Source organism: Ischnura elegans, chromosome 6 (genome assembly GCF_921293095.1).
Source record: "Ischnura elegans chromosome 6, ioIscEleg1.1, whole genome shotgun sequence".
Classification (NCBI taxonomy): domain Eukaryota; kingdom Metazoa; phylum Arthropoda; class Insecta; order Odonata; family Coenagrionidae; genus Ischnura; species Ischnura elegans.
In genome coordinates, this window is record NC_060251.1 from 107026937 (window position 1) to 107054749 (window position 27813).

At 39.9% G+C, this 27813-nt stretch overlaps 1 protein-coding gene across 1 annotated transcript in view; it reads right to left on the reverse strand.

The window, feature by feature from the left end:
* Window positions 1-27813, reverse strand: part of LOC124161487 — a 58056-nt gene that overhangs the window by 17354 nt on the left and 12889 nt on the right. Inside the window, exons 4-8 of the mRNA XM_046537808.1 lie at window positions 26928-27289; window positions 23569-23731; window positions 20804-20924; window positions 17058-17200; window positions 8961-9038 (exon numbers count right to left, since the gene is read on the reverse strand). Coding sequence (XP_046393764.1) covers window positions 8961-9038; window positions 17058-17200; window positions 20804-20924; window positions 23569-23731; window positions 26928-27289 — 867 coding nt within the window. The remainder of the gene's footprint in view (window positions 1-8960; window positions 9039-17057; window positions 17201-20803; window positions 20925-23568; window positions 23732-26927; window positions 27290-27813) is intronic.

A 27813-nucleotide genomic window follows, 5' to 3' on the forward strand; every position in this document is an offset into this window, starting at 1 on the left:
TACTGTAGCGCCGGTTCGCTGGAGAAGGATATTCAAAATAACGTTCGCTCACTTCGAGGTTCAAACCACAACTCCTTTATTCTCTCTCTTTTACAACGGGCCCCAAAAGCCCTTCTCCCGTCGAGGGCTTCACGCCCCCACCTCCTGGGTTTCCCCCAAGAGTCCATGTCCTGAGTAGCGGACAGCGCTCCGCTACACTGCCCCCTCCTTTCAAAGGCGTCGCGCCCTCGCGACGGTCAGCATAGCTGGAACCTTCGCTGTCCTCGGATCTCGGAAAGTTGGCGCCTTTATCTCCCTACCTCTGAAACGAAAAGAAAAGAGACCACCCCCCCGGAATTACTCCTTCCTCAGAGCCCGGCTTGAAACCTTTCTGGCTCCCTTGTCACCCGTCTGGGATATCGCATGTTCGGCTCAATAACCGCTTCAGCTGGTGGCTCCTCTCTCGCTGCCGGAGTCGCTTGGCCCTCCTGTGTTGGTGGAATGGAGAAAAACTTCCATCCACCCCCTCCGCGGACGACCGGTTTTTCCCTCGCTGTCTCGGCCTCTCTTGGCCCATCTTTTGTCTCTTCAACTCCGTCCGTATTCTCACATTCCTTTTCCGTGTCTCCTCCCGGTCTTTCCTCCCACCTTTTGAGTCGGTTGAAGTGTACCACTAGGCGGCGGCGAGGATTATCCACCTTCTTCACTCGGTACGTGACCTCGGACAATTTCCGTATGATTTGGAAAGGACCCGTCCAGGGGCGATGGAATTTGCGACACTTCCCTCTTGCCGTAGCGGGATCGTGGAGCCATACCCTTTCCCCTTCCTCAAAGGGTGCACCGTGACAACGGCGGTCGTATTGTTCTTTTTGCCGGAGGTGGGCCGACCCAAGCCTCTGCCGTGCGAGATCATGGGCTTTCTCGAGGCTCTCTCGCAAGCGTCTCACAAAGTCGCCTTCTTTCGCCACCCCCCTCTGCACGTCAGGGATCCCCCACTCTAACTCAATGGGAAGGCGCACTTCTCTGCCAAACATAAGAAAATAAGGTGTAAATCCTGTGCTGCTGTGTTTGGCCGACCGATAGGCTAGCATGACGGAATCCAAATGCTCATCCCATTCGGATTCCATATCCGTCCACTGGCTCAACATAGCTAATAATGTTCTATTGAACCGCTCGACTTGGCCGTCCGACTGTGGGTGGTAGGGTGATGTTCTTGTTTTTACCGCCCCAATCACTTTACACATCTCTTGGAAGAGGCGGGATTCGAATTGGCGTCCTTGATCAGTATGGATTTCCCGTGGCACTCCCCACCTGCACACGAAGCCCTTAACATGATGCGCCACTGTTTCCGCCTCTTGGTTATGCATGGCATACGCTTCGGTCCACTTGGTGAACTCATCAGCGACCACCAATATATATTTATTTCCCAACTTTGTTTGAGGAAGTGGTCCTAAAATGTCCATGGAAATCCTTTCCATCGGTCCTCCCGTCGGGCAATGACCCAGTGGTGCTCGTTGCTGGTGAGGCGGGGATTTCCGACGCGAACAATCTTCACACGTGCGGCACCAAATTTCCACGTCTTTTGTGTATCCGGGCCAATAGTAGCGCTCTCTCACTTTACCTAGAGTTTTCTCATACCCTAAATGGCCTCCGACGGGCGAATCGTGCAAAGCCCGAAGAATTTCGTCCCTAGCCTCCGCAGGCACAATTATCTGGAGACGGAAGGCGTCCCTTCCTTCTTCTTCCCACCTTCGAAAGAGAGCCCCATCCTTAAACACTAGTCTATCCCATTGTGTCCACAAAGCCTTCGCCCTCGGGCAGTCACCCCTCCTCTCTCCCTCGGACGGCCGAATTCCTGCTTCGAGTGCTTCCATTACCCTTCTCAGCACGGGGTCTTTGCTTTGTCTGTCTCTCACGCTTTCACTGGGGGCCTCTAAGACGGCGTCGATTTCCGCTGAAATCAGCTCCCCCTCTCCCCGAGCGCACTGTTTACAAACAGACCGGGATAAACCGTCGGCATTTCCATGTTTGTTTCCCGGCCGATGCACCACTAAAAAGTCATACTCCGACAATTGCTCAAGCCAGCGAGCAACTTGTCCTTCCGGTTCTCGAAACGATCTCAACCACTGTAGGGAATTATGATCGGTGCGCACCACAAACCGTTTGCCTAATAAATATTGGCGAAAATGGCGGGTAGAATTTACTACCGCCAAAAGTTCACGCCTCGTCACACAATATTGTTTTTCGGCACGTGAGAGCGTCCGACTATAATAGGCCACAACCCTTTCCTCGCCTTCCTGTCTCTGGCTGAGTACGGCCCCGATACCCATCCCGCTAGCGTCACAGTCGAGCGTAAATTCGCAGTCCATCCGCGGGAAGGCCAAAATCGGTGAACACGTTAGCTTTCGCTTAAGAGTCTGAAAGGCGTCTTCACATTCTGCACTCCATTTAAATAAGGCATGCTTTTCGGTCAACCTGTGAAGGGGGCAGGCTATCTGTGAAAAGTCTCTAATAAACCGCCTGTAGTAAGACACAGTTCCTAGGAACGCCCTAAGCTCCTCAAGGGATGCTGGAGATCGCCATTGTGTGATCGCGGCAATTTTATTAGGATCCGTCGCGACACCATTTTTGGAGACTATATGGCCTAAAAATTTCACAGATGGTTTCATGATTTGGCACTTCTCAGGCTTAATTTTCAGTCCCGCCTTCCTTAGGCGTATCAACACATCTGTTAGCCTTTCTACGTGCTCCCTAAAATCCCTTCCAAAAATTATGACGTCATCCAAGTACACCAAACAAGACCTCCACTGTGCACCCGCGAGCACTAGGTCCATTAGTCTTTGGAATGTACTGGGTCCGTTGCACAATCCGAAAGGCAGCACTTTAAACTGATATAGACCGTCACCAGTGGTAAAGGCTGTCTTTTCTCGATCAGCTTCCGCGACCTCGCACTGCCAGTATCCTGACGCCATATCTATTGTGGAGAAAGCTGTTGCGCCGGCGAGCGAATCGAGAATGTCGTCCATGCGGGGGAGGGGATAAGCATCTTTGTGAGTCACGGAATTCAGACGCCTATAATCAACACAAAATCGCGTCGATCCGTCTTTCTTTGTCACAAGAACGATCGGTGAACTCCAAGGAGATGATGATTCTTCGATTATATCGTCCCTCATCATTTCCTCTACGATTCGTCGCACTTCTCCGCGTCTGTGGATTGGCAATCTCCTGGGAGGTTGCCGAATCGGGGACACATCCCTAGTCTCTATTGTGTGCTTAAGAATGTTTGTACGCCCTAAGTCGTAGGGTCCTCGAGAGCACACATCTGAAAACTCATTCAACACTGTTTTGAGTTCCTCTATTTCCGCTTCACTAATATCGGCACAGTTTAAGTCAAAGAGGGAAGATGCTGGGGGGAGATGCGCGTTCTCCAGACTAAAAACGGGCTTTTGACATGTTTCCACTTGTTCTCCACAACACTCGTGCAATACGCCCACTTTCGTGTCTTTGTATAGAGTCACTGTCTCTCCCAAGGGATTCAGGAAAAGCATATTCACCGTATCCTTCACGTTATGCAAAATCCGCGCACCGAAAACGCCATAACGCTCTAAAAGTTTTGGGTTTGGCTCGATTATCCCCACTTTTTCTTTGAACCCCGGGTCCGAGCTCACCAAACACTCCACTACCACTTCGTGGTGAGGAGGAAGAACAACGTTCTCCTTCAACGTCACTGCGCAGCCCCACTCGCACTTTCCCTCACTTGAGAGAAAAGGCACCGCTTTTCCGCGGAGAAGAATGCAATTCCGGGAAAAAGCCACGTCACACTGATGTGCTCGCAGAAAATCGGCACCCAGGAGGCATCCCTTCGATAGGCGCGGGGCGATGAGCACATCATGAGAGAACTCTTCCCCTCCGATCTGAAGTATCACTTCACCCTTCCCAAGCACCCGTAATGGCTCCCCATTCGCCGTTATTAGTGTCACATTGTCTGTTATGATTTTCCCCGAATTTTCGGTGCGGCTCCATATTTCTTCCGATATCAGTGACACTGCCGCTCCCGTGTCTATTAGTATCTCGACGGGGATCCCCGAAACGGATCCGCGCACCAGGGGCACTGACTCGGACAAAATTGTCCAAATTTCCTTTACTCCGCGTCCTCCGACGCCCTCGAGCGGTGAAGTAGTGTCTCGGTTTCCTTTTCCGTCTGCGGCCGAGAAGGTTACCGTCTCCTCGGCCTCCCATCGTTTCCCGAGAAGGAAAGCCGTGGGCATTCGGCCCTCAGATGGCCCTCCTCGCCGCACATCCAACAGCGCGGCCGATCTCTGCGCCTCACACTGGAATTAGGGCGCCGCCTCTCCGGAGCGGGAGCGGGGTCGTGGTCCTCACCACTCGACATAACCATCCCTCGTAGAAATTGCAACACCTCTCTCATTGTCTCTGAGTTCTGAGTCAACGCGGCCTCCACTCTGTCCTCGCGACCACACCCTCGACTCCCCACACCGATATCCTGTGACCTGACGAGCGTCGCCGGCGCCAACGCATTCACTCCCCTGGTGGATGACTCGGCGAAATGGATTGCCTCCATCTCGATTGCAACGCCGATTGCTTCCTCGAGGCTAGCAGGTCTCGCCTGCTTCACCCACACCCGAATGTTCCCGTCGAGCCCATCGAGGAAGCGGTCGCGCACTACGGCCTTTCTCGCATCCTCGGGCCAGGAAGGGTATGCGCGCCGAGCAAGGCGCCCGAGGTCCGTGGCAAAGGCGGCGATGTCTTCTCCGGGGTTGCGCGCCCTTTGGACGAATCGCGCCTTCTCCTTCTCGCTCGCTTCCCTTGGGTTGAAGCGCCGCCCCAACGCCTCCCGCGCCTTTTCATAGCTCCCTCTGTTTTCCTCCGGCAGATCACGAAACGCCGAGAGAGCGTTTCCTGTGAGGCAGAGTCTCAGGTAGAGCGTCTTCTGCTCCTCAGGCCATTTATTTATTTCCGCCACTGTCTCAAATTGGAAGACCCAGTCTTCCCACTCCTCCGCACCACTAAACTTCTCCGGCATCACCATACCCGCCATGGCTGCCGCCGCCGAACCGCACGCAAAATCTCAGGAACGAGAACACAATCCTACCGACTGCGCCAATGTAGCGCCGGTTCGCTGGAGAAGGATATTCAAAATAACGTTCGCTCACTTCGAGGTTCAAACCACAACTCCTTTATTCTCTCTCTTTTACAACGGGCCCCAAAAGCCCTTCTCCCGTCGAGGGCTTCACGCCCCCACCTCCTGGGTTTCCCCCAAGAGTCCATGTCCTGAGTAGCGGACAGCGCTCCGCTACAGTTACTATCCCACGGCATTGAGGTTCTCCTGGTGGGGGGAATCGGATATTTTCGGATTTTTTCACCCGATAATTTTCGGTTCACCACGTCGAACTCTTTTCACCGGTCTAATCCGTGAATTTGATGTAATTCGTCAACTTGCCTAAAACGGCGCTGCATGCACTAAACGACTACAGTTTTCTACATTTTTCCGAGTCAACTACCAACGACGTGCGTACGACAGTGCATGACGTGAAATTCAAAGTATTTGAGGTATTCGAGACGGTACCTTTATCATAACTATTCGAGATCTCGAATATCGAATACTTTCTAGTATTCGAGGTATTCGCGTATTCACAGATACTATTCGCACCTCTCTAGTTTTAATATATGATAGCCCTTTAAAAATGATTAATTTATTTACCATTTATAAGGTTTTAAGAAGATGTTTGACATGAAGTTTATTAGAAGACCATTAAAAAAACACCAAAAATTGCATTTCTGGGACAACAATTATTTTAAAAATGCCAATAATCTGGCAATAGCCATTCCATTCAAATTCATGCAGGAGGTGCAGGTTCACCATCTGGGATCATTACCATAAAATATATGTTTTAGACACATAAGATTTACAAGTTTGCCACTTTTAATTTACTTTTTTTAATGAAGTTACACCCATTAAAAAAAACACTAAAAACCTTTTTATCTGGCAAGCCTCGCCTTTCTGGCAAGCTAAGGGAAAACAGATTAAAACGTAGTTTGAAAACAGCTTAAATTAACTAGCTAAAATAAAATTTAAAAAACAGAGGAAATAGCATGAAATAGAAAGTAATCCCTGCATTAATTCTAACAACATTACTTGCAATATGTATTATCCTTCCATTTCGATAACATAAGGTGGCCAAATTTTTGGATTGTGCTGAACAAAAGATTAAAAAATACCTCTGAGGAATTTGGGATTTATGCATGAAGAACTCTTCATGCAACGTAAAGAGTCGCTAGGATAGCCAGATTATTTCCTGAAGTCATTACAATCGAGATGGGTCGAATTGCAGATTTCTCGAACTCGAAAATTCAAATACCTCGAATACTAAAATTGTACAAAGCATATTAAATGCACGTTTTTTCTTCTATTTCACTTGATGAAAGTATAAATAAAAAAGTATACATCAAATACATTTTTAAAATAAACTTTTTTACTATGAATAAATTCCTCACATTGATTGTTGTTGATTTACATCAGCTGTTTTCGGTTGCATTTTTCCTAAGGTATCTGTTTTTGTTGGGTGGCTTCGTTTAGACAGACTTGTCAATTCCAAAGCCAACTGATTTTATATCACCTCAACTTTATTTGAATCTTCGAAATCACTGATTTCGAATCGTACATCAAGAATTTTGGCAAAAGTGAATAATTGTTCCTTTTCCAGAAATTCATTCCAACTTTTACTGGAAAACAGCAAATCATTGATGAAACCTTGAAGAAGACTATGGGAAAATACTTAGTTCCTAGGAAATTAATAATGCTATTTACAAGGGGGATAACTTAAGAAACTGCGACTGCACTTCCACTATTGAGAAATGTTGCTCCTTCAAAAACATCTAGAACATCCACCAATTGCTTGATAGCATCGTACTGTGGTGGAGCAATGTCTACATTAAACTCAGGTTAGAGGCAGCTAATGTTATTGGTTGCTTCTGTTCCAGAAGACGTCTCATCATTTGAAAAAGGGAGTTCCATCTCGTGGGTTCATCCTGGATGTGCATAGAATGAGAAGTGGTGAAAATAATTTTTTGAATGTTGGTGTATAGATGTACATTGGTGGATTGTATGCATCCAGCAAGGGGCCCGCCCATATGCATTTTTTTAATATTATTTTAACAAAAATTTCGATCCTTTATCAACTTTGACGTGTCATTGCGGAGCCGTCGTTCGGCATAAAGAAACAAAACTGACGTCAGGGGAAACCCGCATCCTTGCAGTCTTTGCATTCGTGATCCAATCTTTCCGATGAGTACAACAGTTTGGGAGCAGTAGCTCAATGCGTGATGGAAGGCACTCCAAATGTCGATATTTTTTCCCCAACATTTTAAATTTTTTTGAGGGGTTTTGTGGGGGAAACCAGGGATTTTCGGATTTTTCCCCCAATCATTTTCAGTTCCCCACATCAAACGATATCTTTTCACCACTCTAATCCATGAATTTGATGTAGTTCGTCAACTTGCCTAAAATGGCGCAGCATGCACTAAATAACTAGTCCTCTACGTTTTTTCGAGTCAGCTACCAACAACATGCGTGCAACAGCTTATGGCGCAAAATTCAAAGTATTCAAGATCGTACTTTGAGCATAATCATTCAAGATCTCAAATATTGAACACTTACTTCGAATATTCGCGGTCACTATTCGTGCATCTCTACATTACAACAGTAAGTGAAATCCCATGTTTTCAATGACCAAGCCCAGTTAAACTGCTGAAAGGCTCTTTGCAAAAAAATGCCATCTGCTGTAGTCATAAAATTATGTTTTGAGAGAGTTTTTGTGTGATAGATTAAGAGTTGTGGCACCCTATTGTATCTCCCGGTAGAGAAGAAAAAAAGTGCTGGGATAAATAGATTGGTGATTACCATGGCACTGACCATAGTGATGCAAGTCCCATAGTGTTTAGATATTGACTATAGTTGATACATTCAAATATCAATCTACAAAAATCAGCTGGAATGAGAATTGACTTTCCCAACTGAGCATGTTATTTTCGAGAACTGTTGCGTTGTTTACATATTACGTTCACTTCTCCTGCCTTTTAGAGGCTGTTACTTCACACGTTACATCAAAGTGGAGCAAGACACCCCATTCAGATATTGAGGCTATTATAAAGGATTGATAATACCAAATTCAGGCATGAATCTAGAATACAAAATAAATAAACTATTTATAAATGCATATCTTCTTTCATTTACTACTATTCTTAAAAACAAATTAAGAATTACTGGCAAGAATTCAAAATATCTAAACTGTAACCTCTATTTGTACATTCAATAGATATCTAAAGGTGGGAACTAGTGATAGGTCGATTCCAAAATTTTAGACATTCAAATATGTACCGATTCTGGTTCAGAAATATAGATTTCGATTCTACAAATAGGGATTCTGTCGATTCTGATGCCATAGCCATCAAGAAAAATATCACTAAATTCCAGGCAACAAGGCAACCACATGAAAAATTATTACTCTGGGAAAGAATTACATAGTTAAAAAGGCATCACTTGCAACATCGCTATGTAATTAAACTTTAATTGCTATATCTTAAGAACCAAAGTTATGTATTTTTAACATCACAATAGGACTACAGCATGGAAGAAACAATCATTACTCTGAATACAATTTTTACGATTACATGGCGCAAAATTTCAAATGATTGTTAGAAGCACGATCACAAACAAAATTTGTGTTTTGTAGTACTGCTGGAATCAAAATCGATTTAGGGCACTGAGTACTCATTTTCAATTCCAATTCTTGGAATTGATTTGAGGAATCAAATCATCCCATCACTATGGGGAACTTTGAATGTCTTGTGGATATTATGGGAACCAACAAATACTAGTCCAGTGAATATTTTACCAAATATCTATTAGATATTATATACATATATGACTGCTACTTGGACAACAACATTGGATTACTCACCTCATCAGAACACTCACTAGAATCAAATTGGTAGGCATCTTCATCCCCCCAAGATAAACCCTGGATGATCATTTTTGCCTGAAATTGGGAAAAGAGAGTATTCATACACAGACTTTTCTAATACATTACACTCACGATTATCTGGGCTAATGATGGGGCGAGATGGCACGAACAATTGGAAAACACAGATAACTTTCACTTAAATGTCTTGTAATATTCATAATTTACGTAAAAAAAACAATACATTATTATTTATGCAGTAATTCTATTATTTTAGAGTGCTTCCCAGACTCATTGAGAGCTTTCTTCGTCAGTTTGTGATCTTTTTAGCGGGGATAACATGGTTTTACTCATATTATTAATGCTCCATGTAAGGCCTGGTTTAGAAAACCACACATCCATAGCTTAGCGATCACGGATACAGAAAAGTGGTTTGCACGAACGCTTTAAAACAACTGCTCGACGTCGGAAACTACACTGTCAGGCACCACGCCACATAGTCACCTCTCGCACAAGCTGCCCAGGTAGCAACTGCCGCGCTGCGAGGCTTGGAAAACAGGAATGAGGAAAATATTGAGCGAGAGTGAAAATCATGCACGGATCATCCGCCACACGGATACACCGCAGCCGGATAGTCGGGAGTCTGCTGAATGTTATTTTATAATTTAGAGGAAAAGAAAATGAATATTACCCATATAAAAGGAATCACACCAAAACTTGATACATACACAGTCAAAGATGTAATACTAACGGCTGCCATGATTGACTTTTGAGGAAAATATGCAATTCTACAGAATAATTTAGAGGGATTGATAATTACCGTATTTCTCCGAATATAGTCCCACCCCCTAATATTGAGGCTTCAGTTTCGGGAAAATTAAAAAAAATGTAGAGTGCCCTTTCTCTTTACTCTTGCTCAATTGCCCTTTACTTTTAACACAGGCATTTTTGGAAAAAAAGGGGGGGCTATATTCAGACACATGTACGGCAAAAACTGAATTCACATCAATATCTGAAATCCATGAGTTTACATATGATTTACCACATATGTATTGCCAAGCTTATGCATTTTCTCATAATAGCATAATAATTAATCTGCTAGTAATAATTAATCTGAATACCTAGATCTTGTAATTAATTTACAGAAATTTTAGAGCCACCAACTTAAATTTCCTTTGAGTACAACATATTGAATGGTACATACCGACTCAAATAAAAATAAACCATAGGGAGTATGTACCACCCACAGCAGTAAGTATTTATGCACAGAAAGGAGCCACGACAATTACATATTTATGAATATGGAGGTTTATTTAAAATTTCATTACATGGACTTTAGGCTGGCACTTATCTTTCAGAATTTGGAAAAATTATGTTTTCCTAATTTCAAAATGATCAAAATGAAGTTTATGTCAACATGATAAAGTTTGGCTACTTTAAAATAACAAGAACCCAGCCCCAAGGGCCTGAGGTACTGCGGACAAAAAATTGAGTTTTATGGGGCTGAAAAAAAAACTCCATTGTGATGAAAATTTGAAATAAAAGCCCATTAGAGTAAAAATTTCGTTCATGTTTGATGTACCTCTCACCATTAACCCTTTCAGTGCGGATGGCATAGCATTGATGCCCAGCGTAGGTCCTGCCAACGGGCGGGTGGCATCACATTGATGCCACGCCGGCCTATGTCCTTCAATCGCTCCCTACGCTCCTCCGCTCTGTTCCATCTACTCTCATGATGGTTTCCCGCACACAAAATGGATTAGGCTACCTTCATATGCCTTCCGTTTTTGAAAAATAGTTTATATTTTTTGAGTAAATTTTTTTTACATTTATGGAGTACTTTTTTATTTGTAAGATTTTTCGCCATTACAAAAAATTTAAATGTTATATTTTCTTTACTTTTCTGAATATTTATACTAAGTGTTGCCACATTTGAAGGTTATTATTTTCGTTTTAGTCCTATTAAAATTTTTCAAACAATATTTCCTTTCATCTTATTGACGAAAAATATTTTCGTATTTCAAATTACGGTCACTATACCTACACACGCTAAACACAGTTGAATAATCTGTTGCTGTTTTTATTAATGTTTAAACTTAACATTTACATAATGCCGTTATAACTCCTAACATTCTTCCATAATATATTTGCCACTCATTTTCTGAACGATCCTTTCAATAGGGGTCTGATTATGTTGGCTACGGAAGAAGAAATAGAGTTTTCGACTTTTTCTCATTTATTTCGTATGAGTTAGTTAAAGTTACTAGGTGGGAATAATTACGACCACCAATTCGTTATTCACGGGAAATAATGAAGGTTCTAGGGAAACTTTTATATTTTTTCCATTTTGAAGGAGAAATTAGAATTGGGGAAATCCTTGGGGAAAAAATTATCGAATTTCGGGGCTCAAATAAAAAAGTAGTTTTCCGTCACCGCGGAATAGACTACAAGTCGCTCTGTGTCGCCGGTTATCTCTATTTTTAGAAGTATTTTTGCCATTCTTATTAGAAATCCATGCAACTATTCTGTTGTGTGCATGTCGTAGAAAAGGTCAGCTCTTCCTTCTCAGTTTTTGCGACTCTCGTTATTAGTAAAGTCTCTCCTTCGGACATCTTTCGATTGCGTGCATTTTCACTCTTCTGTAGAGATTTTTTTTTCTAATATGTATTACCGTATGGCCTTTTTCCATTGGACATTTTGGTATTTTACATATATTTAGCCACTTACGTGGAATATGGGAGACATCTTCATTTTTAACTTTATTCCTATTTTCAAACCCCAAAGACCGTTTATGTATCAGCCTTTGGTCAACTAGGCTTATAATATCTCCTCGCAATAAAACTACCTCTGGCACAATTTACTCAAGTGTATGCATGGAACACTGCATTGGGTCTTCTCTGCGAAGGTTTTTTTTTAACTTTGAAGCAATTTACATATTTTACTTCGACCAAATAGAGACATTATAATCAGAAAAGAAAGTCAGCAAAATTTCTATGCGCAAAGAAACAATTATTTTTGGATTATTAAACGTTGCCGTTTTATCTGGAGCATTCACGTTTAGATATTTCTTGTACGTCGGTTCTAAACTTTAACGCTTACATCTCTTTCTGACTGCAAAAGAGCAACCTCATCAGTCTTGTGCATTTTGTAAGTGTAATGTATTTTATTGTAGTATATTTTATAGGTGTTAACTGAGGTTTACGTTGAGGATGCAAGTATGTGGAGCTGGAGGAAATATTGTCGTCTGAAAGGCTTTGGTACATATTGCCAATGCCTCTCAACATGCAGTTCTTCAAGGATAACCGAGCATAGGAATCTTACTCGTGGGGTATGGGAGACATATTTGGTCCGATATACATAATGTATGATTGTATGAAGTATTGTAAGATGGCCATCCATTACAGATTATTGGAAAAGGTAGGAAAATATGATTTTTCCCTCCTTCACACCACTTTTTCCCGAGACCGATTTCAACTAATTTTCCGTTGCATGCAGTTTGGCAGGATCCCTTGAGTAGATAGTCCGATACCGAGAGACCCCTTGCATAAAATTCGACCCCTTTTGAAATTATTCACTCAAAGAATGAAAGAAATTTATTACACGTTTAAAGAACTCTGCTTCATTAGTCCATGTTGCTTTGGCGTCACAAACGCGGCATAACATTAAATATGCTTTCTGAGCCTAATGACCTCGTGCAAGATGCTATAATTTACACTGGGGCGAAGGATCCTGATGTTGGAGGCAGGGGACATGCCAACAAAGTCATGCGAAAATTAATTGATAGATTTCTCCTCAGTGGGCACAGTTTATACAGTCGCGTAGGCACGATTTTGAAATGGGGGTTTTTGCCGGAGGTTTGTGGGCCATTCTGGAGGGTGCGGGGGCCATTTTACCCGTTTTTGGCACCTCAACGGGGGTTGTTACCCATAACCCTCCCTCCCGTGGCTACTCTACATGGAAAATTATAATCATCATAAAATTATAATAATCTGTTCAAATATCTATTGAGTTACTCAAAAAGACACCCCACTGAAACTCTAAGGACAAACAGAAGAAATAATCCTCCTCACGTCCTTAGAACGACCAAAGTGGCGTATCAGTATAACACTGATGGTGTATGATGTGCAGATGTTCCAGGGCTGTGTTTGAACCCTTTTCCAAAGAATTTCACAATTATTAGTTAATATTTTCAGCATTAACGCAAAAGAAAATGGCAAAAAGACAAAATAACTTTCATATGTTTGCATCCAAATCTAAGTTGCTAGTAAATTTAAAAATTTAGATGTGAAAATTAAAATTCGAAAACTTTTATTTACCCAAAATTTGATGCATGGATAGTGGATGACATCTGAAAAATTATTTATCTTATTTTATAATTCAATTCCGCCATCATTTCAGAAATTATTTAAAGCTTCTTAGTTGCTATGTAAAAATATGTTGTCCGTCGTTTCTAATGTTTGTGTAACGGGTTGCATAAATATCCGGAGCATTTATCACATGGGTGCGGATGGCATCACTGTGATGCCATTAACAAATTGTTTAATAAATTGTCAAATTAATATAAAAATCCCTTTTTTATTGAAATTGTTTTCATATTTTCGAAAAACAAAGTGAATGCAGTGAAAAAAAATTCTCCGCCAATGCGAAACAACTCTGAGAAAATGCTACGCAATGAAAGGGTTAATGAGATATGGTCACCCATTACATGTTTTACCCCTCCGGAGCACTGTCTTCTAGAGTGGCACCACTGAGGCACACCACTTACTTCTGCTGCTAGAGACTTCCCCTTCAACTCTCCGAAAAATAAATAACCGGTAAATAAAAACGAAATTTCGCCTTTTTTTTTAGGTGTATTAGCGAAAAAATCATATCTGATGAGTCATAATTCATTGTTTAATGCTGCCGACGTTCATTTGCTCTATCTCATTACGATTCCAAGGTCAATTGGCTCGTTTAGTCTCGTGCATAACGCATTCGCATAATATCACGTACTGTACTGATTTCTCCGCCAGAATTTGCCGTTAAATTTATCACAGCCTCTCTCTTTGATTCCCATGTATCAATCCTGAAATATTTAGAATGAGGCGCTTTCTCACCTGAAGAATTAGATATTATGAATTAAAAATGTGCGGAAAGAAATTTAACGCGGCCGCGGAAGAGCGGAAATACAAGCTCACGCGCCCGGTACGCGTCAATGCCGAAAAGTAATTCCGGTGACTCACTGCGACGTATTAGAAGCGTTATTGGATAACTCGTTGCAGGAAAACCTTGAGTGTGGGTCTAATGTAACAATTTCGTTGACTTAAACACGGCCGCTGGCTGGGATCGTGCCGCCGTTCACGGCACGGCCCACAGCGTTGCTTAAAGTCTGAAAGCGGCCTGAATTTCACGGCGTCGTGACGTGAACAGCGGCCGGCGAAAAGTCGTTTCGTCAGAAAGCGGCCGCAATGCAGCACTGACTGTATTTCACACCTTAGACGGCGCACCGCCAGGCCGGATTGAAATGGGCGCCGTGGTGACGGCCGTCAACGGCGCCGTGCCGTCAACGGCGCCGTGCCGTCAACTGTGCGATTCGATTCGTTTAAAGACATCCAAAGAAATGTATGGTTATTTAAAAGCATGAAGCGCTAGCAGTTGGGGGAAGGGAAGGAAGGAACAGAAAGGATAGGAGGAGATGGGGTTCTCCTTATTAGCAGACGGATCGTCGAATATTCAGCTCTCCACTGAGCTACAATGCAAAAAAATCATTTCGACATTGGCCAAATCTAATATCTAATTCTTTACGTGAGAAAGCGTTTCATTCTAGATGTTTCAGGATTGATAAATGGGAAATAATTTTTCAAGTTTCTTTGAATTCGATTATGTTTTGTTGTGTGTGCTTCTTTCACTGCCTTTCCTGACCGATTGACAACAGCTGTGATCAAAACTAAGCGATTTTGTTGTATCTGGCTGCTGTCCTACCTTCCCTCAACACTTGGGTGAGGGGCATCGAAAGGGAACCCACAACATGAAACATTTCGGTCAATCTGTAAGTTATACAGTACTATGGTTATACCGTAGCTACCCAGCACTCAGTTTGAAAACACCATCATGTTAGGTTGTGTTTTGCGGTTGCACTGTTTTTTTATCGTAGTTCCAGCTTTAAATATCGAACGAAGGATAGGAATTTTAAAATGCCAAAAGCTAGTGATACCGTTCATACCAGGGCAAGTGAATTCAGCTCAGAAGGATTTTATGTGAAAGACAGAGTATTACTGTGCAAAGTTTATGATAAAAGATTTGAATTTGAAAGATGTGACACTTTGAGAAAGCGCATCAGTAGCGATACACATATACATGCCAAAGAAAGTGAACCCGCAAAACGACAGCTATCATTTGAACATACAATCACTCAGTCAAAGAAAGCGAAGGAAGACCTTGTTGTTGCTACTACTGTAGCTTTTTAAAGCCTTTATTTAGTGTAGAGGAACTTGACAATCCAAAAATTCTGGAATGGCTCTCGAAGTATACACATATAAGGTAGTGGGAATTTGCTGTTTGTCGATCGTATTCACCAAGACTACATACTTGAACCATTCATATACCTTGAAACATTTCTTTCATTAATTTTATCAGAAATTTTGTACAATCGAAATTGTGTTAAATGTTATGTAAAATGCTTCGTAAAAGTATAAGTATTCATGAAACGTGTAGCATAAAATAATACCATTTTTCTTATTTACAGTTAGATATACTCTCATATAGAACAAAATGGCAGTAACTAATGGCTAACATGAAAATTACAGTATATTAAAAGTGCATAAGAAAAAAACTAAGCGTGCAATATTTATCGCTGAAAATGTCATTCATGTATGCAATAGCGGCTGCATTAATGATCTCTAGTTGTCTTGGTACAATTTGCGGAGGTAGTGAGGCTGTCTCGCGGGTGTCTCCTTGGTATGATAAGTGGAGGTTTTACGAGATAAAGAGGTTCACTGCATAGAAGTTTGCCTGCAAATTTACATGTAAATTTGACGGGACCGTAGGGGTGGTATGAAGTATGGAGGTTAATGATGTAAAGAGGTTCACTACATAGAGGTTTTACTAAATTAGCAGAAGCTTAACGCGAGATGTCACATTTAAAATAACACTATTTTGACACAAATAATGCTCCTAGATGTCTCCAATTAGCGAGCAAAAGTTGCATTGACTGGAATTCACCTCGTAATACAAGCACAGGCAGTCCTAAACGACAAATTCTCTGGTACATAAGAATAAATGGATGAAGATATTGTATATAGAAGCATAGCAGACATTAGTAAACATCAAAATTGTTCTAATTACATACTTAATGAATGATATGCCGTTGATAACATCAAGTTACAATTAACGTATCCCCCTTCCAATGGCCGTGGCTCAGACTCCTACAACTATGTTATTTAGGTACCGTATATGTCTGAATAGAGTCCCCCCTTTTTTCCATAAATGTCCATGGTAAAAGTAAAGGGGAGACTATATTCAAACGCATCTTTTTTAACTTTTCCCAAAACTGAAGCCTCAAAATTAGGGGGGGGGGGATTATATTCAGAGGGAGTATTGGGAGAAATACGGTATTAAAATTTTTTTGGTTTAACTGCTCCAGTTTTATATTTTATGCACTTACTCAGATATTAATATTATAAAAAATACAAAATATGAGGGCTTCTGAGCCTCTATCGTCGGATATTTATCTTTAAATTGAAAATAATCAACATGTCTCACAAACGAAGCTCTCACAACTGCTGGCAACTATTACAAACAATCACAACAATTGCTTTGTGTGATGTTAAGGCACCTTTGATGTCATCTAGGCTTCGTCGGCAGTGGCTTGGGGGGTGAGTGAGTTTTTCGCTCACTTTAAATTCGTTATATTTATCATTGAATATCTTGCGAAGGAAAACTCAGATTTACATGCGGTTTTCTTTGTTGAATTCAGAAAATAATTTTCTGTCCGCCAGTGAAATAAAAGAAATTCATGCAAGTTCCCCATTGCCGAAATTTTGGTCCCCTCAATAACGATGTAAAGACCTTTTACCATACATGCATTGAAGTGAAACTATGTAGAGCTTGCATACTTACCAGTTGGACCACATTCAATGGTAAATCCCCATGAGATTGCTCTGAGCGATGATTATGAACTTTGGTGCTGACCAGCAGCCTGAACCAATCAGGAGACAGCCGAGCAAGGGCTGCTTCCACCCTATTATCACTGAGACCACTATCTGCAATTAAGATCATGTGGATTCTTTAAGAGGATAAACAGCGAGAAATACAGGGTTTGCCAGTGAAACCGGACGATTGTAGGTGGCCTTAGGGAGGAGTTGGAAGTAGTGGGAGGGAAAGGTAATGATACATCACCAATAGGGTGGTTTCCTATTATTTTTTTATTGCCAAAATCGAAAGATTATTACTCCTGGAGTACGTATTTCACTCTTTTAGATTTTTAAATGACGATATCTATTTTTTGCGATTAAATGAAAAGGGAAAATTTTCAAGCGCGCGAAAACGCGACGCGTAAGTATGAATGCCGGGAAAGCACTGATATGACGCAGGCTGCTAATGGGTAGCTGAGTACCCTGCTGGCTGGTAGCGCTTGGCTTAAATAAGGATTATTAATACCTTATCAAATGAAGAAAACTTTCCGACCTTAGCCAGTTTTAATAAGTGATTATTAAGACACGTTTCCCTGAGCTCTGTGCCTCATGCATGCATTGGTAACCTCAGACGATGTATAACTCCCATCTTCTCCTAAAGAAACTAGGTCCCTGTGACGTCACGTGGAGTGGCATCGCATGGGCGCCAATCTGGCCCTTTTCAAATGAGGATAAAAATGGACCATTGCCTTTCGTCTAAACCGGTATTTCTAAAACGAAATAATTCGTATATTATGAATACACTAGTGGTGGGTAACGAATCGCAATCAATACCTTTCATTTTATTTGATGAAGGAAACTACCCTATTGCACAGTATGCCATTTCTGTTGCCATGGATAGTTGGACTGAAGAACATCGCCGCTTTGCATTTTATCAGAATGGTGGAAGCTTTGTGAAAGTGCGACAAGTTTTTTGTCATTTTAAAATTTCACGTAAATGGTTTGTTTTGAAGGTTTTTCAAACCGATCAACCCAGAACCATCCAAGTTCTCAAAAACAGACTCACAGATGAGATAGCAGCAATACCTGTCAACATTTTACGTGAGTTTGTGCAAAATTTCCAGGCCAGTTTTCAAGAATGCCTGGGATGGTGGACATTTAGTGGACATGATATTCAGAAAATATTTCAAAAGTCATTATTCAACAACCAATTACTTTGCATAATCATCCTGTTTCATTGGCGGACCCTGAAAATATTCCTAAATATATCTGCCTGCACAATTAACTAACGAAGGAATGGGCCACCAAGCTGCCACACTTTAGAAAATATTAAAACTGCTACACATTAAGTTAAAAAGTAGTTTTAAAAACATTTTCACTGAGCAGACTAATTTTTTCAGACTAATTATATTTATGTTGCTTCATAGCGAATGATCAAAATTCTATTATGCCCTAAGAGATTTTATTTTCAACACGCACAATGGGCTTAAATAAAATTTGTGTGGATATAAAAAAGCCTTGATTATTGATTATCATAATCACATACCAACAAGTTACTCCCAAAGTAATCAATTTCATAAAATTTTTAATATGAAGGATTTATGCCATACTTATGTACTCATATGTACTCATGAATACTTTATTATTGTAAGTATGTACTGAAAAAGTAAACAATACATTGGTGAAAAATGCATCATACATGATGTTTAAGCATACAGTGAACAAATTGTTATCTTACACTCTCTGAAGCTGGATTAACAACAGCAAGGTTTTTGGGCATGACATTCCAGCAAGAATTTTCCAAAGAAAGGGACAAGCCGACAGAAAATGTTTCAGATGTTATTATTAATAGATTGCTGGTAACTAGAAACACTACTCTTCCATTTACGCGAAGCAGATATCATGAATTTCCACTGTTTACGACAGAAGTCCCTTGCAGAAGGTAACTTGCATAAAAAAATGTCAGAGAAAAACAGCTTAAAAGCACATTGGATAACAGTTCAGTACTCATTACAGTGAGTCCTCGTTCTACATCACCCCGTTTAACGTCATTTCGCGATAACGTCACGAACATTTTGAGACCATCATTGGTTTATCGCACCTTCGCTTCGCGATAACGTCAAGGCTTTTAAATTTCGCGCGAGAAAAAAACGCAAAGCAGCGGGCGTTTCAGGTTGTTCGTTTTGTGGGCAGTAATACAGTCAGTCAAAACGAAGTGTAAAACGGTGTGTTTATTGTTATTTGCGATTACGGTTTTAGCAAATTTTCTGCAAAATGAATTATTAGGTAGGTGCGCAAGGTTTTACTTGACATAATGGTTTTCAGGAACCTAAAAAGTGATTTCAAGGATTTTTTCCGTGTAGAACTTGGAGTTTTTGTCGTCACTTTTTTCGCCGTGTTCACAATAATTTTGGTTCCTGTAACTGCGACGATGTTTCAGCGATGATGATGCCCAGGCGACACTCGCCCGGGCGACCACCATAGCAGGGCCGAAAAGCAAATGCGGGAAGATACAAAAATGGAGAAGGATTTATGTCAGTGCTGCTATTGTCGTCGATGAAGACAGGAACTTTATTTATGCCATAGCTTGGCATTACCATCGTAAAAAATGCCCCAAATATGATACGCTATATTTTTTTTGCGTAGGAATTGTGAGGTCTAGGAGCCGATATTCACTTTTTACATTGTTTCTTATGGGAAATTATGCTTCGATTAACGTCATTTCGTTTATCGTCACATTTTTCAGGAATGGTAAGTGACGTTAAACGAGGACTCACTGTATACAGAAATATATATGCACATAAGCATCACTCATAACCTCAAAATATTTTCATCCCTGACTTTGAAGAATAAATCCAAAAGAAAAATATTCCTATGAGAACCTTACAGTTAAAACTTCCGGAACTGCACCCATTCCAGAAATTTATATTAACTATCCCATTCAATATTAATAATAAGAATAAATTTTTTTCCAATAAACCAAATGATATTCATTTTGTGCTCCAAAGGCACATTAACCTAACCCTAGGTTAAAATAACAATCAGCCTATAAATTACTTAATCAAGTGCAACATAAGAAAATGTAACATCAGCCAGTTATAGAGGCCTCAGAACAAAATGTTAATGACCACATAAAATGGAAGTTGTGGTGGTCAGTTCCTGTCAGTTGGCTTAGATGTTGAAAGTTTGAATCTAGGCTTGGTGGGTTTGTCACTAACAATGCCGTGGATGATTACAACTGAGGGGGTGAGAAGCCAAGGGTTACAGTGATTTTTTCCTAAACGGAGATACATACAATTAGTTGTTAGAAGAAATATACAAAAACTCGGTTGCTGAGGGATAATAGGGAGTCTCCATTCTGTGCTGATATCTAATGGAAAATCAAATGCACTACTAAATATCTAGTTGCTCTCGTTTCTTTTCTTTGCCTAATTTTTGTACTTCACTCTGTTTAGAAAAAAGAAATCACTTGTACCCCTTGGCTTCTAATATCCTCAATTGTTAGCCTTGTTTTTAGTTATAGGGGATCATCATAAATTGATGTGTCCAAAGAAGCAGCTATCTAATAAAAAAAAGCAAAAAAATCAGGTAAACTAAAACAGTAGGTCCAGTGCTGAATTATGTCACATGCTAATGTAGAGATTTCACTTTCTATCACAATGGCAAGTAAGAACCAGATTTGTAGATGACACTTGCATATCTACCATAGTTTATAGTATTGAGTAAACTCACCAATTAATGCTGTAGCAACATACTGGGCAAACACTCTTCTTTGATGAGAATCAGGAGGAAAGCCCTCCCCTTCGTCCCATGGACTAGACGGTAAAGTCAAAGCAATGAAGTTCAACAGACGCTGTAATAAGCCAGAAATTTTTAAGCTTTAACTTGGGTGATGAATAAAAAGCATACAAAAGCAGTGACAAGGGCAAGATAAAGATTTACATAATGAGAAAAAATCATCCCAATAGAGGGAGCAGCTTCAACAATTACTGAAACAGTGACTGACTGAGTGACAATGTTTGAAAATGCTACAGTGTAGAAGTCTATCAGGTCTGCGAATTACTTTTGACAATGTTTTCCAAGGCCACCAAAGTGCGTCATAGAAGACCAAGCCCCTCCCCCCTCTTCTCTATCATTCCCCTCTGTCCACGTATACAAACAGTTTAGGTGCTGAATGGTTCAAACGCCTTAATATATAGAGCAGGTGTTCAAAATACATATTTGGTTAGTTTCCCCAGGGCATTCATTTTTCGGAGGATGTTCGTTTCCTCTGGCTGTTCATTTGGGATCTCTCGTTCATTTTGATTTTGCGTTCATTTGAACATAAGCATTTGATGAACAGGATGCGATGGTTCAGGTTCCCTGTCAATTTACGGGTCAGTTATCCGTTTGTAATTTTTGCTTTGGTTCAAAGTTAATTTAAACATTGGGATAAAACTTTATTTTGAATTGTTATTTGAATATCTGTTTCAGCAAGCAGAGAAGTTAAACAGAAATTGTTATTTTATATCCACTATATTCTTTGTAAATAAATTATTTGTGGTGAGATTAACTTTTTAACTGGGTTACTCTATATTTTACCCTACGTTGCTTTAAGAGGCCTGAACTGATGATTTTGTGAAACAAATTTGGCTCCAATTTCCCTCAAATTACTTGTTTGTAGGGTAATTAGACATCAAAGTGGAAGGACTTCGTTCTCTTCCGGAGAAAGTCTACAGAGGCATATATCCATCATTTTCAAAGGAGAGAAAAATATATTTTATCTACGGCGATTTTATTTGATGACATTAGGTTTTTCACATTGCGACATTTTATGTATTGCATTGCGACCACTTAGCTTAATTGCACATAAATACACCCAAAGCATTAACTCCTCTTTTGTTTTCCATGTTTAGATTTTAAATATGTTACAGATTTCCATGGCTTTTACTGTTTTTTTTTACATTCTACCAAAACTACTATGGCAATGAAACTGATTACTTCTCACTGTCTCACGCGTGCTATTATTGCCTATTAATCGCATTGCTAGAGTGGATAGATACCCAACATAGGCTGTAATGAGGAGAAAAAAATGATATCTTACCAAGGAGTCTAAAAAAGATTCACAAATGACATTAATACCCAAAATATTTATAAAGAACAGTTACAGTAGACTCTCGTTAATATGAACAACTTTGTTACTAAGTTCTCGTTATTAAAAAGCAAATAGGCCTATCCAATCTATAGTAAAAGAAATGTTATTGTGAAAATTTCGTTTTCATGAAATTACAAACCTCAGTCCCGGTCCTGGCAGTTACAAAATGAACTTTATTACAAAGTTCCACCAATAAGCAAAGGCATTTAGGTGGATATACTCAACGCAAAGTTTTAATAATTTGAGTTTTCCTCGTGTACTGTGCCCGAGAAAATGAATTATGGTTCTTTCTTCAGTATATGCTTGCCTCGGTGGCGGCGGGGTAACGTTCTCGCCTGCCAAACAAGAGGTCGTGGGTTCGAGTCCCGCTTGGGTAGGTTTACCCGGTCCAGGGCATGGTTTTTTGTGTACGTTTACTTGTTATGTTACATTTGTTGAATACCCCGGTGTAAAATGGCCAATAAGAGCTGTATCCGGTGGTTTGAGAATAAAATAAATAAATAAAATAAAAAATACATGAAACATCATATAATAAGCTTCATTCCTGTGGAATCATGATTACCCCCTCATAGCTGCTCGTAAATTGGATGTACAGTTAGTCCTCTTCCTATGCACATTCAATTCAATGAACTGTTAAACCCGTCAAATCATTACTTTGGCAATTACTGGTGATGTAATAATTACTTTAAAGTACAGTAAAATTAGCATACAATGAATTCCATGGGGCCATCGTTCTATTTTGTTATAAATGGGATTTTGTTACATCCATATTAGAGGATTTTGCTCAATATATCACAGGATTGCAGGCTAATATTCCGTAAATCGTCTTTACTAAAGCAACAGTTCTGTAACATTTAACCATCGCCCCACCCTTTCCATCAAACAGATGTCAAGGGAAGGATTTTAGATATCAACAGTAGAACTATGTGGTAATGGTCACACGCAAGAACATCTAATGATAAGGTAAGAAAAAGTTAAGAGTGAGGATGGCTGTAATTTCTTTATAAAAGACGATATAGTAATGCCCCAAGGGACCAAAGAATAGTTCATAATAGCAGGGTTTTCTTATCACCTGAACTCGTAACATGTGGGGAAATTAACATAGGCGATAATAGCGAGTTTTAGTGTATTTCATAACTGAGCTCAGAAAACTATGCCCATACACATAAAGTTTTAAAAAGAAGAAAATGCTAGGCATAGAACTAAGACCCCAAACAGGCATATTTAAAGGGAGTTATTATTATTAGAGACTGAGCTCAGAACTTATTTTGTCAGATACGTTCCATCATCCAGGATGGTTTACCAATTATCAATTAGAAATAGAAAAATGGTAATTAAATAAAAAGAAATTAAAAATTAATACCTCCATCTGTTTCATGCAATCAAAGAGATCATTCTTGTGGCAAATAGCATACATGCTGATGATCATCCTCACAATCATCGCTGATGGGTTTATATCATTCCTTTGCCATATTAGACGGCTAATTATCGGCCGGGCTAAGGGATGTTTCTGAGCCTCGGGTGACCTAGAATTAGAACACAAAAAGTAAAACAGGGTTCCAAAACCATTTCCTATCCATTCACAGGAAATGGGATCATGTAAATAAACCTTTGCCAAATTTCAGAAATGGCTACTTCTAGATATGTACACGGGCCACAATTTTAGTTCCAGTGTATGTAAATCAGTTAGGTTCAATGCCATGACCATTCAAATAAACTTTAATTCTATTGCTTGGTTTAAATAAGCATCTTTAGAGAATCAAATTGGAGTTAATAAGAAAAGCAAATTAATAAGAATTAGTGATGGGTCGATTCCAAAATTTTATCGATTCCGATCCTGATTCCGATTCTGACATTTCGATTCCGATTCTACCGATACCGATTCCATCGATTCTGATGCCATAGGCTCCAAGAAAAATATCATTTAATTTCAGGCAACAAGAAAACCACTTTTAAAAATATTACTCTATGAAAGAGTCAGTTGACAAAAGCATCTTTCATATCATTACTATGTAATTAAAATATAATAGCTAAATTTCAAAACAGAACATACCTGAAAAGTGGTGTTACATTATAGGTATTACTTTAGAATATTGGCACTCATAATATGTCGACTATATATATATCCAAACTACAAGGGAGATCCCTGAGTACAGAAATTTTCATAGCTGTAATAAAGATTACCTACTACGTATATGAATCATGTAATATTTGGCCCTTTCAAATTCTCAAGCAGAAAAACCAATTATTCTACATGCTCAGCCAGCAGGTTTTGACGTCTCCATGTTACAGTATTACTGCCTGCAGAAAATTGCCTTTTGCTACACATATGTGTTATTGGGCCAGTACTTTCCCACCGAAATTGCAAGATTTCGGAGACTTTGGAATTTTTATTAAAAATAATTCAACGATTTTTTTGATCTTGAATCTTCATGGATTTCAAGTGGACGAAGCGAACAACTATAAAACTAAACTTTAGTTTTGTAGAGCCAAAAAAAATGCTATACTTCTCACGTCATTAAATCAACCTTAAGATCTCTTGCTTTTTTTAAGTTCAAGAAAGAAACTAAACGCTTCAAATGAATAGCACATCGGACGGACGCAGTAATAAAAAAGCTCACCTCGGCGAAGGTGGAAAGGAAAAAAGGGTATCGGTTGATGCCTTTCATGGAAACAGTTCATTTCTCTCTCTCTCTTAAGCATGATGACATAATCTCTTCACTTTACTTCAATACCCGAGGCATATTTCTTACTCGTGGGATGGTTCCGAAAAATATCCAATCCTTAGTATTTTCACTCGAGTAATGCGCTAAATGGTCAAGTCGATCTCAACATAATCCTTTTTAACATCCTCATTTTAGTGTTTTAAGTCAACGAAGACGATTATCCATGCTTTAAATGACGATTTTCAAGACTAATGTTTTTAAAAACTTGAAAAATCGGCCTCAGTTACCGAGCCTTAAAGTTCCGCAGCGTGCAGCTCAGCCTTGACGTGCGATTGAAAAATCGCTCTTATTTCCTTCGTCGCAAACTTTTTTTTTCAAGATTTCTACTAAGTACTCTTTAGAAATCCCTACTTTATGTTGTGGTTCAAATTTTCCGAGTTATATTTTTCGTAAACGAAAGATAATGTCTACTTTACGTCAAATTTCACGTGAAAAACGGGTCGGCCATTTTGCGTTGTAAAACCAGACAAATGAGAGCCAAAATCTTCAAAAGTCATTGAAAGTACAGGCAAAGCACCAGATCAAAGGAATATTGCGTTTTTTATTCCACAAAACTCATACCAACGCAAAACCACTTGGATAAATTCAAAGATTTTTTGAGGAAAAACGATATCTCGCGTGGCATTGAAAAATTGGTCATATTTGGGCCTCTGTATCTCACTAAAGGTTCGTATGTATGTAAAATGGCATATAAATCAATATTTGGTAATGATTTATGAGTATTTACGCTGAGTTTCAAGTCTCTATCCCCAAAAAGGTAATTTTGGACTTTATTCCAGCTTTTTCCGATTTCGGACCAGAGTGCGCGGGGTAGGAAGACGATCGGCCGCCGCGGCTGGCGTAAAGGTATTCGGCGCCCACGTCGACAACTATAGTGTATTCGGCAAGCTGAAACTACCAGGCCAAGGCATTATAATGACTTATCGGCTTTAAAAACTGCATTATTACATGAGTTCATGATAGCGCTTCCTGTCGGCAGATTGCTGGACCTACTACCTCGAAAGCTCTGTAACCTTAACTACTCGACTCGACATTCGTAATGCTACTCGAAACGCTCGAGTCGAGTACCAACTAGTCGATCGACTTGAATTTTCGAGTACTCGCGCATCCCAAGAAGATATGTGTTTTGTTATTACAATTACGTGGCGCGAAAATTCAAATGACTGTTGGAAACGCGGTCGTGTATTTTGTTGTTTGAAGTACTACTGGAATCGGAATCGATTTTTCGCCTTGGCAAGTACTCGTTTTCGATTCCGGTTCTTGGCCGAGAATCGAGGAATCGAAGAATCGAGGAATCGAACCGACCCATCACTAATAAGAATCATTTGAGGACTTATGTGAGTGCAGAGTATGGGATGAATAGAAACGACTTTAGGGATACGGATTAGATGGTCCAGCTTATTTTTTTTTAAAGAAAACACTAAGAAAAGATGTAAAATGGGGCTGGCGATATAATGATACTTTGGAAAGTCTTGTCCAGCGGACAAGAAAAGGGAGTGATATCTCTTCTTCATCCTCATCACTTGTGATTATTTGATCTCTTCTTAAAGAGAGGTAGGTTTTATCGATGAAGCATTTCCGTAGAATTAAAGTAATGAAAATGATTTTAACTACTGGATTGAAAATCTCCAAATGTAATGACTGAAGTGCTCATTGAACAGTGAATAATCAGAACTCTAATTTCCAGGAGTAGAAGATCCTCTGACCACATTAATAATTTCTTGTGATACATGAGTTGTTTGTTGAAAGCATTGTGAAGTCAGGGATTTAGCTTCCAACCACAAGACAGACACAAAAAGTCGGTGAGAAAATAAAATCATCGCAGAGCTAAGCAAATGGAACAATAGAAAAATGCTGCACTTTCTGCTTAAACCAAGAACAGATACTATAATCTGAGACAGAGGTAAACAGGACTTCCTCTAACCACATCAATGGCAATGAACCTAAATGATAAACCATCCAGTATTGTCAAAATATTGAATAATGCTACACTCACCTACTTTTCCACACATTGATATCTAATTGCATTATCTCATTCATGATGGAAAGCACATAAAGAAGGCGATGTACTCTTTCTTCACAAGATGCATTATCCCACCAAAATTTCAAATACTTTCCAGTGAGCAAAGTTGCATCACACAACTGCAGTATTTCTTCATTGTGTTCAAGAGCATTCTCATCTTCATCATCTTCTCTATCGTCATTAGTTTCTCCAGTATTCTTGTGAATATCAAGACAACGGACACTAATTGCAAGGCTGCAACCACTAATATTTTTCTGGTCAATATTGTTCAGCTCTGTTTCAAGCTGATGTAATACGTTGATGAAAGAGCCACAGGGATCTACAGGAGAGGACACCTATAATTGGAAACATAAACATGCTCTGATGAAATCTATAAACCATCTATAAAAGACAAAAGCCTTAAGCAAATCCTATTCCACATCATAACAGGGAACTTCATTTAAACTTGTGGTCAGAGATTATAAAATTAATAAATGAATGAACATGTATTCATGCTCTGGATTTCCCCATAAGAACAAATACAAAATACAATGTTTGCACTAAAAAAAATTAAAAAAATGATTTATGTATAACATACAAATATAAGTAACACTATAAAAATAAATTCACCCGGCACATTACTACTTGCAGAAAAAAGCAAAAACAATACATCGAGAGCAAACATTAATATGTACTAGGTAAACAATGAGAACAAACAGAAATGAACAAGAGGAAGAGAAAAATCAGGAAAAAAAACTTCAAATAACTTGTGATTGGACACCATAAAAATAAATACAATTTACTAACACAAGTTTTCTCTGAGGTAATAAATACGGTAAAACCTCTATGTAGTGAACCTCTTTGCATCATAAACCTCCAT